Source organism: Sinocyclocheilus rhinocerous, unplaced genomic scaffold (assembly GCF_001515625.1).
Source record: "Sinocyclocheilus rhinocerous isolate Xijiao unplaced genomic scaffold, SAMN03320098_v1.1 scaffold570, whole genome shotgun sequence".
NCBI classification, from domain to species: domain Eukaryota; kingdom Metazoa; phylum Chordata; class Actinopteri; order Cypriniformes; family Cyprinidae; genus Sinocyclocheilus; species Sinocyclocheilus rhinocerous.
The window spans coordinates 337,115-349,651 of record NW_015654050.1 but is presented as its reverse complement, the minus strand read 5'-3'; the positions used below and the strand labels follow the sequence as shown (position 1 = coordinate 349,651).

General features: G+C 36.1%; 1 protein-coding gene across 1 annotated transcript; it reads right to left on the bottom strand.

Moving 5' to 3' along the window:
* Positions 1 to 591: 591 nt before the first annotated feature.
* LOC107716553 (titin-like) lies at positions 592 to 11,690 on the bottom strand. The gene is made up of 19 exons (XM_016523033.1): positions 11,597 to 11,690; positions 8,871 to 10,941; positions 7,556 to 7,717; positions 7,160 to 7,472; positions 6,957 to 7,051; positions 6,349 to 6,374; positions 6,108 to 6,142; positions 5,852 to 5,999; positions 5,389 to 5,548; positions 4,932 to 5,064; positions 4,780 to 4,814; positions 4,233 to 4,308; positions 4,092 to 4,126; positions 3,180 to 3,210; positions 2,963 to 3,052; positions 2,812 to 2,831; positions 2,696 to 2,711; positions 2,376 to 2,480; positions 592 to 1,372 (listed from the first exon to the last, which is right to left on the bottom strand). The coding sequence occupies exons 1-19, from the start codon at positions 11,606 to 11,608 to the stop codon at positions 1,348 to 1,350; spliced, it is 3,588 nt and encodes a 1,195-aa protein (XP_016378519.1). The 5' UTR covers positions 11,609 to 11,690; the 3' UTR covers positions 592 to 1,347.
* Between the last annotated feature and the right edge of the window lie 847 nt (positions 11,691 to 12,537).

Below are 12,537 nucleotides of genomic sequence, written 5' to 3'. Positions count from 1 at the left end.
ACACGTGTGCGTGTCACTTCCTGTCTGTGTGCGGTTTGAATTTTAAAAGTTATGCACTGCATGGTGTTCCTGTTCTGATTTGCACTTTAATTTTTTGTTGAAAAGAAAATAAAGCGATATATGCATTTTGTAGTTTGTGTAGTTATTTTGATTTATTATTACGTTTTTGATGATGTAATATTATATTGTCAAACAATAGCAAATCAACAACTTATAGATTATTATATTATATGAACTTTCTGTTTATCAAAGAATCCTGAAAAAATGTAAATATATTTCCATAAAAATATTAGGCAGCACAGCGGTTTTCAAGCAAAATATTATAATAAGATAATATAAAAAGACATTCTCTTAAGCAGCAAATCAGCATATTAGAATGATTTTTGAAGGATCTGGAGTAATGATGCTGAAAATTCAGCTTTTTAAGGTAGTGTAAATTGCTCGATTTTATAATTATGTAAAATATTTTAAAAATCATCTTAAATATTCAAATATTTATTTAACTAACCAACCAACCAACCAGAAATCAGCTACTGGAAAAATCGTGGAAGACTTTGGGGAACTTTTCAGCATAAACAGAGCAACAATTTTGAATTAGATACACAACTGTGGCATTTATTGTCTTCTTCAGAAAACCTAGTACATGCAGTAGAATTACAAAATAAACAACACTTAAACTTGCACTACAAGCATCAGCATATTTTCCCTCATGCAGAGTAGCCCTGAAGACTGGGGATATTTAAACATAATGTAAAATATAACACGAATAATATAATACTAGTTACTCTAATACAAATGCATAGTTTGATTATATAAACCTTTAGGTTGCAATCCTAAACTTCTAAGCAAATGATACCACAAAAATAATGCTGACTTAAGAACTGCATTTTAATGTTGACATTGCATTGTACTTTAAAACCAAACCCAAATGTGAAGATGTTTTAACGTGCATAAGCTGTCATATTGATCTGTCAGTTGTTTAATAATTAATCTCTTAAAATCATCAGACAACCTCAGACTAGATAAACTGTCTTTGCCACAGAACTAACACTTCGATTTACTGGTTTAAATAATCTGAAGAGCTTCTCACCACACCATACAAGGGCCTTTTTTTTTTTTTTACAGATTGAACATAATATACATGAATATAGAAGAACTCGCCTGCAGCCACTTACTGATGCACAATCACAAACATAATTCTTCCCACTTGACCGACACGTCTCCTCTTGAGCTTGTGTGGGTGACATTTACTGAGCTGCTCATCAAAACGCAGCCCACAGGAGGGTTATGAACTCAGAAACAGTGAAGATCCAGAGCAGTCCATCTTTCCCTCTTGCAGTTATTCGGCTATTTTGAGACGAGTTTGATTGGCCTAGAATAGACAAAATCTAAAATGTCTAAAAGGACTCTAAAATGTCATTAAACATCATTGGAGCTTAAAAAGGCCAGAGGTTATGAATGACCAGGGTCAAATTTAAAGCCAGCTCTGCATGTTAAAAGACAAGCAAGGAAGTAAAAAAAGGTTTGAGAATAATCTTTCCATGTGAATATACAAGCTAGACAAGGGGCTAGTTGTCACATTTTATTTGAGGCAATTTTAGCATGTTTTAAATGTTAAATGTATGTATAATTATATATATATTTTGTAATATATAATTATTATTAAATTATTTTTACACTATAGTTTTTGGTTAGTAAGAGTTTTTTTTAAAAAGAAATTAATACTTTTATTTTGTTAGGATGCAGTAAATTGATCAAAAGCAACAGTAAAGACATAATTTCACAAAAATTTCTATTTCAAATCAGTGCTGTTCTTTTGAACTTTCTATTCATTAAAGTATCATGTTTTCCACAAAAAAATATTAAGCAGCACAACTGTTTTCAGTTGAGACAATGTGAAATGTTTCTTGAGCAGAAAATCAGCATATTAGAATGATTTCTGAAGGATCATGTGACACTGAAGACTGGAGTAATGATGCTGAAAATTCAGCTTTGCATCACAGGAATAAATTACATTGTAAAATATATTAAAATAGAAAACAGTTTTTTTGAATAATATTTCACAATATTACTGTTTTAACTGTATTTTTGATCAAATAAATGCCTTGGTGAGCATATGAAACTTATTTCAAAACATAAACAAAATCTTATAGACTCCAAACATTTGAACACTAGTGTATATAATTTAGATATTTGCAGTCCAAAACTGTAGTTTGCATTTTTTGTTACACTTTACTTTATTTGCCTATACTTCAATAATAAGCTGTTTAATGTCTGGATCCATTGTGACGACTTACCCCATATAGTGCAACAACATGTTCTGCTATTGGGGCATGTTGTCACAAAAGATCACTCAAGATGTTCAGTGTACGTACTTGCTGTAAATAGGCATGGGGTCTCCAGCTATGATGTCGGCATACAGGTCCGGAGGAGGAAGAATCTGGAGGTCTGACACATCTAAATCTTCTTCTTCTTTATTTCTGAAGGAAATAGACAATAACAACAACATCTAGTTAGCAGCTAGCACAGCGGCTGCACAGACTGATGGAATGAGACATGGTTTCTGAAAAAAACATCTCAAATATTCATGTGAAACCAGTCTGATCACATACTCCTGCGGAGAAAAGACATCTCGTGAATTACTGACTGTGTTACGTGTGAGAACTTGTATTGTACATAATTTGAGAACACTTACGAGCTGTCGGGATCCTCTTCAAGTGGTAACACAGAAGTGGAGGAGTAGGAGAAAAAAAGTGAGTGTGGGTAGATGTGACTGTTTATGTAATTCAGGTTTAGAGTGTCAAAACATACCTGGTGTGGGCTCTGGCATTCTTGATGCACAAACAGCCAAATAAGGAAACAGGAAGTAGAGATTAGTTGCTATCCTGTAATCTTATCGTTTACGGTAAGTGATCTTTAGTGGATTCAAAGGAAGTAGACAATAACTAAAGTAATGGCCTACACTGGGCTGTTGTTTCGTGGTAGAGGCTGAGAGGGCGTCTTAGGTTGCATGAAGAATGTGGAGAGTTTTTGAATCGCTTCCTGTTTTCCTCTGCAACACACAATAAACAAATGTATTCTTGTGTTCTTCTTAATGTGAAACATTATTACAGATCAAAGGTAGTACAGAAGTATGACTTGTCATTTTAGTGAATAGAATAGAATAGAATAGAACTTACTGCACATTCATATAAGTTGAATCACATTGGTCTGAAAAAAAAAAAAACACGGACAAAAAATTTTAACAAATTATTAATGATAATAATAATAATCTTTATTATTCTTATAATTTATTATTATTATTATTATTATTATTAACATAAGTATGGCTTTTTATTTCATAATTATGACTTAGAATCTCATAATTTTGACCATGATTTCATAATTAAGAGTTTTTTAGTGTATAATTTTGATTTTTTTTTTGCTATAATTTTGACCTTTTATGTCATAATTATGACTTTTTATGTCAATTTTGACTTTTAATGTCAAAGTTTTTTGGTCATAATTTCAATTTACGACATAATTGTTTTCTTATAATAATTTAGACTTTTTACCTAACTTTTTTTTTTACAGTTTATGTCATAATTATGACTATCCATGTCATAATTTTGACTTTTTATGTCATAATTATGACTTATTACATCACAATTCTTTTTGGTCATAATTCTGATTTATTATGTCATAATTCTGATTGTTTATGTCATGATTATGTCGTTTTTTAGTCAAATTTTCAACTTTTTATGTCATAATTGCTTTTGTCAGTTTTCTTTTTTTCCCTTTTTCTTTCTTTCTTTCTTTCTTTCTTTATTTCTTTCTTTCTTTTGTCATAATAATGACTTTTTATTTCATGATTTTATGTCATAATTCTGACTTTTAATGTCATAGTTATCATTTACCAAAGTGTGACTTTTTTTGCTTATGTAATGGAAACAGGCTTCCATAAATGTGACTATGATTCCATACTATCACTTCCATAAAAGTGAATTATATACTCTAGCTATAATGACTAATATAGTTAAAATAGACTTGGATGTTTCCAGTTGGTAGTGCTCCTGTGAACATTTTTCAATCATGCCTCATCAGTGACTCACCTTGAGCTGGTGTGGCGTGTGATTGATTCAGCGCCCTGAAAGATTGAACATACACCCCTTGTAAACAATACGATCGCTTAACAGTCAAGCTTTGTTACTAAGTACCAAAAAGGGCGAATACCCACATGAGGTATTACTTACATGTGTGCTGTTTCATTAGGAGAGCCAAACACAGGGTCGTCATCATCACAGGTCCACTCCTCACTGTCTTCTGAGACTGATAAAATAAAATAAAATAAAATTACAAATTGCAATTTATGTCTGGAGTAGGATTTTTATTCTGTATTATAAAACATAACCATCCAAAACAGAAAATACCAGAGACATTACCCTTATGAAAATACAGTATGTTGTACTGATACCATGGTTCACTTATGGTACTGTATCAAATCTATCAGACAAAAATACCATAGTACTCTAATACATACCATGGTGCTTCAAGATGGTATTACTATTAAAGTAGTGTCCAAAAAAAACATAGTGTTACTATGGTACAATCAAAGTGAATCAGAGAATATTTGATGCATAGTGTGGGGGCGGGATTTTAAGCCAATGAAATTTCACAGTGGGCGAGGTTAGTTAGTACAACACAGCAGAAAGTAATCAATAAAATATCCTGTTGCTTACTGTGGTCATGACTGGTTAAAACGCATATTATAAATAAAATAAACAAAAAGAAGGTACTTACAGCTCTCATGGTTCATGCCATAATGCTCTGAGGTCCTAAAAACACAGATGGAAAAAAATGACTCTTCCATTTGTAAACTGCAGATCAAGATCATTTTTAGCACTCAATGCTACCTTAGCGGGTTGTTGCAAGCCTAGTTTTTCTATGACTACCTGCTGCCTGTACTGGTGGCCTCTGGGTCCTTGTGTCCATTGTCTTTGGATCTGTTAGATGCTGTTGTCATCTTCCCCAGCTCCATAATGCCATTGATGTTCAAATCCACACTCTCCACCGGAACATAGCCGTCTGAAAAACAACACACAGCACATTGCCAATCTACATTCCAGCAGAAGCATCAGAAAAATGAGATAAGCGCTTACATACACAGATAAGTCAAAGCTCAAGGACTCGTTCAGTTGCTTGCTCAGTGACAGATCTACTTAGGCATTTAGTCCTTATCAGGGTAAATTCATAGCAATGCTTATTTTCCGCACCTCATTTATCTGTTAAACTCATTTAGCGTGATGCTAATTATTTGCGGCTTGTGCAAGAGCAAAGATATGCGCATAATGGCGCTAAATTAATTCCTGTGTTTGTCGGCTGTGTATTTGTTGTGTGTGTTTAGCTCACATTTGTTGTTGCTGTCCTTTGCCAGCCATTTTCCTTTAGGGCAGCTGTTGGTGCGGATGATGCTCACGGTGTCGCCAACCTTCACTGGTAGGTCGTTTTTACGGCCCTTACAGTCCTCGATCACTTTAACATGATAAATGGGCTCTTCCTGGCCTGTGAGCTGCATTAAACATCAACACACACAGACAGTTACATTAGCATGTGCTCATCACTTAACTGACCTTGCCATGTGCATTAAAAAAGGACTCTGGCTGTTAGCGAGAAATTGAAATGTACGGCTCATTTCATGTTTGATTATTAAAACTATCGGGTTTTAGTGATGGCAAGTGCACCTATTGATTTTGCTTGAGGAGTGGGATGTGGACTGTAATAAGTACTGGATTTTGAGAGTTTAATAAGCAATAATCGTGCAGAATTATTGGTGCAAGCACAAATACTGACATGTAAAAAAAAAAAAAATTACCTTAAATTTTTTCCTCATTTCATTTTCTTTCTTTTCTTTTTCTTTCTGCTCCTTCTTTTCTCTTTCCTTCTCTTTCTCTTTTTCCTTTTCTCGCTGTTTCTCTTTTTTCTTTAGTTCTTTGTCATCTGCCACTTTTCGTGAGTTCTTCCTGTGGATTGAAGACTTTCATCATTACATTCAGATAAGATGTTTCGGGAATGTAGACACAGTTTAATATTGTGAATTTGCTAATTAAAAATAAATTGCTGCTACAAACCTGGCGAACAAGCTTTTCTTGGGAGCCTCCTCCACCTGAAAAGGTTGGGGTGATTAATAGATTAGAATTAAAAGACAACATGCTTGAACAGATCATTGAAAATACAGAACATGCAATAAGAAGATATGAAAAATAGGTGATAATGCTACAAATGCTGCAATCATAAGGTCCTGACATCGACCGTAAGACCTTAAACCGTTATTCTAAAACAATTTTAAACAACAACAACGGTAAAACTTACCACTGCCGGTGTATCAGCATATGGATCTAGGTTTCAAACAATAGGAAACATACGTCAGTGAGTAGAATACTTTGAAGATAGAAGTAGAAGTAGAATCTAAAATAAACGAATGACATGACAATTTCCTGTGTGTTTATCGTTTTTGTGGATCAGAAGGTCATCAGAGATGAGATTACTGGTAACAAAAAATAACTACACTGCAAAAAAAAAAAATTATAATAATATTCCTGTTTTTGTCCTGGTTTCCAGTTAAATATCTAAACATTAAATAACATTAAACAAATAAGATCATGTACTTGAGAAGCAAAATCATGTAAGAATAAAAGACCTGATTTCAGAGAATTTTACATCAAATGGCAAATTATTTTTCTTGTTTTAAGCATAAATCATTTTGTAAATTGTATTCATGTCAAAATAATTTGAAAAAAGTTACATTTTTTGAAAACAAGTCTTCATATCTTCCAAATTTAGCTTCAAGGAAATTTGATCTTTAATGAATGTGTTAATGATGATATATATACACTCACATACACATACTTTTTTTTGAAGAACCTGAGGAAAACAAGAAGAAAAAAAGGAATACTTTAGTGAAGACTTCTTCCACTTACTCTTTGGAGGCCCTTTCTGTTTCTTAGTCTTTGCTGTTTTGCCTTTTTTACTGTCTGATTGATCTTCAAAGACATTGTCACCTCTTTCAAGGGTCCTGGAGGAAAGTCAGAAACAAAAATGTCACTCAGTGTTCAATACCGATAACATACATACATTTTTTTTTCTGTAGCCATACTGAATTATCATGAATTTAATGGCTTACCCTGATGGAGTCAAGGCAGGTGAGCTTCGCACTGAGACCTGATGTACTGCAGCTTGAGTTTCTGGATATGGAGAGCCAGAGTTCATAGACCCATAATCCACATCTCTATCATCCATGTTCGAAAACACATCCTCTTTCAACTGTTGTTTTGGCCTCAACTGTTTCAGGAAGGCTTCCTCATGAACTGAAACCGGCCTTTTGGTACTTGAAGCTGATGATGGTACTGATGGAGGCCTAAAGGATGAAAGTGCTGGAGCCTCAGGTTCCTCAACATCTTCATAACTCTCGAATGAGTTGTCGTATAGTGACTCTTCTGAAGAAGAAAAATGTTCATTTATTTATTTAGTGGACAAACACTTGGCATAGAGTTTCAGATTTTTGGAGTAATTATGTTACCATGTGTTTCTAGAGGTTCAGATGGTATTGTGGGAATCTGGAAGTCTCTGGCAGGAGACTGAGTTGGTTTCTCAAGTGGGGGATCCACAATGGGAGTGGCTGGCAGAGTCCTTCTGGGCGGTGGGGGAGGAGGATTCACTGGTTTGACCACTGTAACCACCCCTGCAGAAACAAGACAATAAATACTAGCATGGACAACCATGGACCACCACCACCAAGACATACATAAACAGAACCTCTACAACTGCATCTATGAAATGACCAAAACGTTTTAAGAATGAATCAAAATAAAGAAAGGTGTTTACTTAAAACAAGAAAATGTGCCAAACTTAATTCAATATATTTTATGAAAACTAGTCTTGCTTTCTAATGCAATTTCGCTTAAGTAAATTTATCTTGTTGATGTTCATTGGATATTTTTATTGTAAAGAAAAGTGTAATTTTTGCATGCATTTATTGCATTCTGAAAGTAGCAAGAAAAAAAAAAGACTAAAATAATACGCCTCAAGAAGAAGCATGAGGAATAGATAGTGAACTGAGAAAGTTATGTCTGCAAAGCCGATGAAAATGGCGAGGTCAAGGAAACAGCAGGTAGCACAGGACTATGGAATGAAAATGGAGCAAGCATGATGTTTATACTTATAAGCCTAATCAAATACACAAGACTATAGTGAGCAGAGTGAATTGTGTATTTTCACAATTTTAGGTGATATAATCATATTTAATACCACATTGACAGTAGAGGTCATTTCAATTTCAGGCTGTAATGAAAACAATTATTTTCTCTGTAAAGATGTTTCTAAACTATGAGAAATATGGTCTAGTTACAACAATTGCTTATGAGAATAGACTGTATGTAAGCCTAATTAGCATTTAGTTTAACTGAAAACTAAAATGGCCCAGTTTCACAGATATTTCCTTGAGACAGAATATTTTTTGTCATTCTGATTATGAAAGATATGTTACCCAACATAGCTACAATAGCCTTACATATCTTGCATACCAACCCTGAAGTATGGAATCCACCTAACTTCTCAAGGGCAAAAAAGGTATTTAAACACTGTTTTCCACAGCTGATTAAGATTTTGTGCTCTTAGGAACAGCAATACTGCATAAAATTTCTGAAACTGCCAGAACTTCGTCTGAGACTCTTTTGCAAAGTCAATTAAGCATCCATCTGTGCAAATGTCACACTTATTCATACATGACTACCCTACAACAAGGGAAACCTTCTACCTTGGACTAAATTTATCCCAGACAGCAAAACCGTGGCTAAGATTGTACAGTGTGAACCCTGCTTTAAATAGATACTTACTGTGATCAAAGCCATTAACCTCAGCAGTTTCAGGTAGGTGGGTTTTAGGTGGCAACAGAGTATGATCCACATAGTCAACTGGAGGGAGGTTAGGGATATCAAATACTTCTGGTACAGGTGGGGCTTCCTCAGGCAATGTTTCTAAAGTTGTGGCAAGTTGTGGTGAGGGTTTTTCAGGTGGAGCTAGATTAGGTTGGGTCACCTCAGTTGTGGCAGTCTCAGGCAGAGGTGTGAGAGTTTCAGGCAGAGGTATCTCGGGTGTAGCTGTCTCAACTAGGGTTGTATTTTCAGGTATAGATGTATTTTCAGATGTGGTACCCAGTGGACTCACTGTGGGCTTTCTCTTGGCCCTTTCCAGAAGGTTAAATACACGGCTATCATGTGGTGACCTTTTTACAGAGGCCATCTCCTCTGCTCTTGCCAAGGCTGAGAGGGCTGAAAGTGGCTTGGTTGAGGACTGGTCCTCCTTAGACCTCTCTGGGTTAATAGGTTTTGTATTCTCCAGTAACACGTCTATAGGTGCAGTAGGAGTATGAACTTCTGGAGGAGGGCTTGAGACTGGACCAGGTGTATATTCTAAAGGATTCACCAAGGGCCCTGGAGAAACTGCTGGAGGGGTGGATGGGGCAGGGAACCTGGAGATAACTGGACTTGTGGGAACTGGGGCGAAAGATGTACGTATTGCTGGAGTGGGTATAGCTTGCTCAGAAAAGTCTCCATCTGGAAAGTCTTCATCAAAAACAGGGGGTGGAATATCAGTGAATTCTGGAGGTGGACTTCCTTCAGGGGGAGGAAATACTTCTGATAAACTGAGCATATGTATATTTGGTTTAAGAGGTTCAGTGTCAGGATGAGTTGAAATAGAGCTTTCTGGCTTTGATTTAGGAACAGCTTGAGAGGGAATGATTGATGTTGGGATGGATGGTTCAGGAATCTTTGGCTCGGGAATCTTTGTCTCAGGGCTTGCAGAGGTCAAACAGATTGGAGCTGGAATACTTGTTGTAGGAATGTTGGGGACAGGAGGTGTTCCAGTCGATGTCTGAGAAGGTACAACAGCCTTAGGGACAACAGGAACACTTTGAGTAGGGGGATTCGCTGTTACAGATGGCCCAGCAGGAGCTGGGTGACTTGGAGCAGGGGTATGACTAGCTGGTGTTGGTCTTTCCACTGTATCTGCCTCCTCATTCTCATATTTGCTAGTTGTTTGAGTGGTAAACACAAAAGTCTTGGGTGTGGAAATCCGAGGTGTATAGGGGCTGGGTTCAGGCTCTGGGGTATCAGCTTTTATTGGAGCCACTGGCAGAACCAGTGGAAGATTGCTCTCTTTCAGAGACTTTTTGGTAATGTTGACCTCTTTTACTGTGTCTGCCTTCTCATTCTCATCTTGGTTAGTTTTTTGAGGAGTAAATACAAAACTCTTGGTTTTGGACACTTTGGTTGGTGGAATGGACACAGGTGTAAGTGGGCTGGGTTCAGGTTCTGGGCTTTCAGCTTTTTTCGGAGCCACTGGCAGAACCATTGGAAAATTCCTGTCCTTCAGAGACTTTTTGGTAGTGTCTACCTCTTTCACAGGGTCTATTTTCTCACATTCATCTTTGCTAGTTTTTTGAGGTGTAAATACAAATTTTTTGGGTGCCGTCACTTTGACTGGTGAAGTGGACACAGGTGTACGTGGGCTGGAATCAGGCTCTGGAGTCTTGGCTTTTGGAGCTACAGGCAGAACCAGCAGAAGATTCTTGTCTTTCAGATTCTGCTTAACAGTGTTGACCTCCTTCTTCTGCTTATTATCCAGCAGTTCATCATTATTGATGGGTTGGTTCTCTCTGGTCTTTAATCCCCCAGGTGAAGAGAGCTGGCGATTGAGATTTTTGTCTTGTTTGAAGACGACACGTGGTGCGTGAAACGTCCCTTTTTGCACAGCAGTATTGATGAATGAGATCATGGGATTGCTGACTTTTGTTGATGGAGGGATGGTTTTGGGTTTCTCTGGGAGGGCAGGTTTAGTCTGGATCTTCAGACCGTTTTCACCCTGGAACCGTGCCTTCAGGGTTTTAAAGTCTATTGATTCATCCTGATGTATAAAATGTAGTAAATGTTAAACATTGCAATATGGAATGCATATGACATGTTAGTATTTTCAGCAAAATCTCAGAGCTTAACAAACAAAGCAACAACATTCATGTGTTTACAGGAATTGGAAGGCCATGTAATGACACACTATCAGTGTCCAATCAGATTTCATACATTTGAATAATTAAAACCGCACTGGTTAATGTCAAAACGTACAACAACATTTAATGGAAATCAATAAGCTGCGGTGAAAGAGCCTTGTTATGCAAATTGTGGTTCTTTCAAACAATAGTATGACATATGGATTGACAATAAGCTGGTGCCAATAAAATGTCAATAAATCAATAAACTGATTTTTGGTATAGGAAACTCTTACAAAAGAGATTGTAATACCATGGTACTGAACAACTACCATATTTATTGTATTTACATGATATTTCAAAGAATAGCATAGTCTACCAAAATGAAGTATTTAAAAAAAAAAACATTATACATGTCCAAAACTTGACATTTGTCCAATATTTCTTCACAATTGTCCAATATTAAATTTTAATTCATGCATTGTTTTGTGTTTGAGGAATCCATATGGCAAAAATAAAGCCTAGATCACACTCAAAAGTTGATAACAGAACAAAATTCATGCCTCAGTTTCTTACCTGTTCCATCATTCTGACTCAAAGGCTTCCAGGAGTTTGTCAAAAAGTGGTACTTCGCTCTCCTCAGCCCCTCATAATTAATAATCCATTGAGTTATTCCTTTATGATTCAAAATGATCCAGCATGTACAACTAAAATGGTGTTGTGTCGCAGTTGTCAGAAGATAAATAGCATGTAGACTGAGAACTCGCCCAATGGCCCTGAAACTGGAATGAGGTTTGATGAGCGTGTTCATGTGCTAATGACGAGATAAAGGAATGTCTTGTCAAACAAGTCACTTCACTGAACGCCAGCAAAGGACTGTTTTCATTCTCAAAGAATGCAGTCAGTCAAGAACCACAGAAATGAAGGAAACGCTTCTATTGTCAAACAGCCGAAATGAAACTCTCATTACGTCTTTACTGCAGGTAGCCTAGAAGTAACATAAAAATATTGGTCAACATTGTTCACACCTCTTGTGATTACATTCACATTTACTCTCAGGAGGAGATGTGTCTCTCCCTTGTCAAAAATCTAATCTGCTGACTTCAGAGTTAGCTCATTTAATTTGAATTACATTTAAAGACATAAATCTGTACATAGAGACCGGGGCTAGTTGTCACACTTTTCACTCAAGTGAATATTTCTTCAGGTGGCTTTATTTTTGAAAGCAAATTTCTGTATAGATATCTCCTAGATGTCTAGTACTGACTACAAAATTCACAGAAAAAAAGGATACAGTTAATTTAGCACTCAATGACCCTATATTGGAGCATATTATCATAGTAAATCACTCTCCATTCCTGCAGAACAGGGGGATCTTAATGCTCTAAGAATAAAATATGCATTTGACCTCTGAACCACAAATGATCATGATGACTACATTTGATCACAACATTTGCAGTCATGACTGACATGTGTTAAAAATGTGATAATAAAACTGCTCTTGAAGCAAGTTTCTG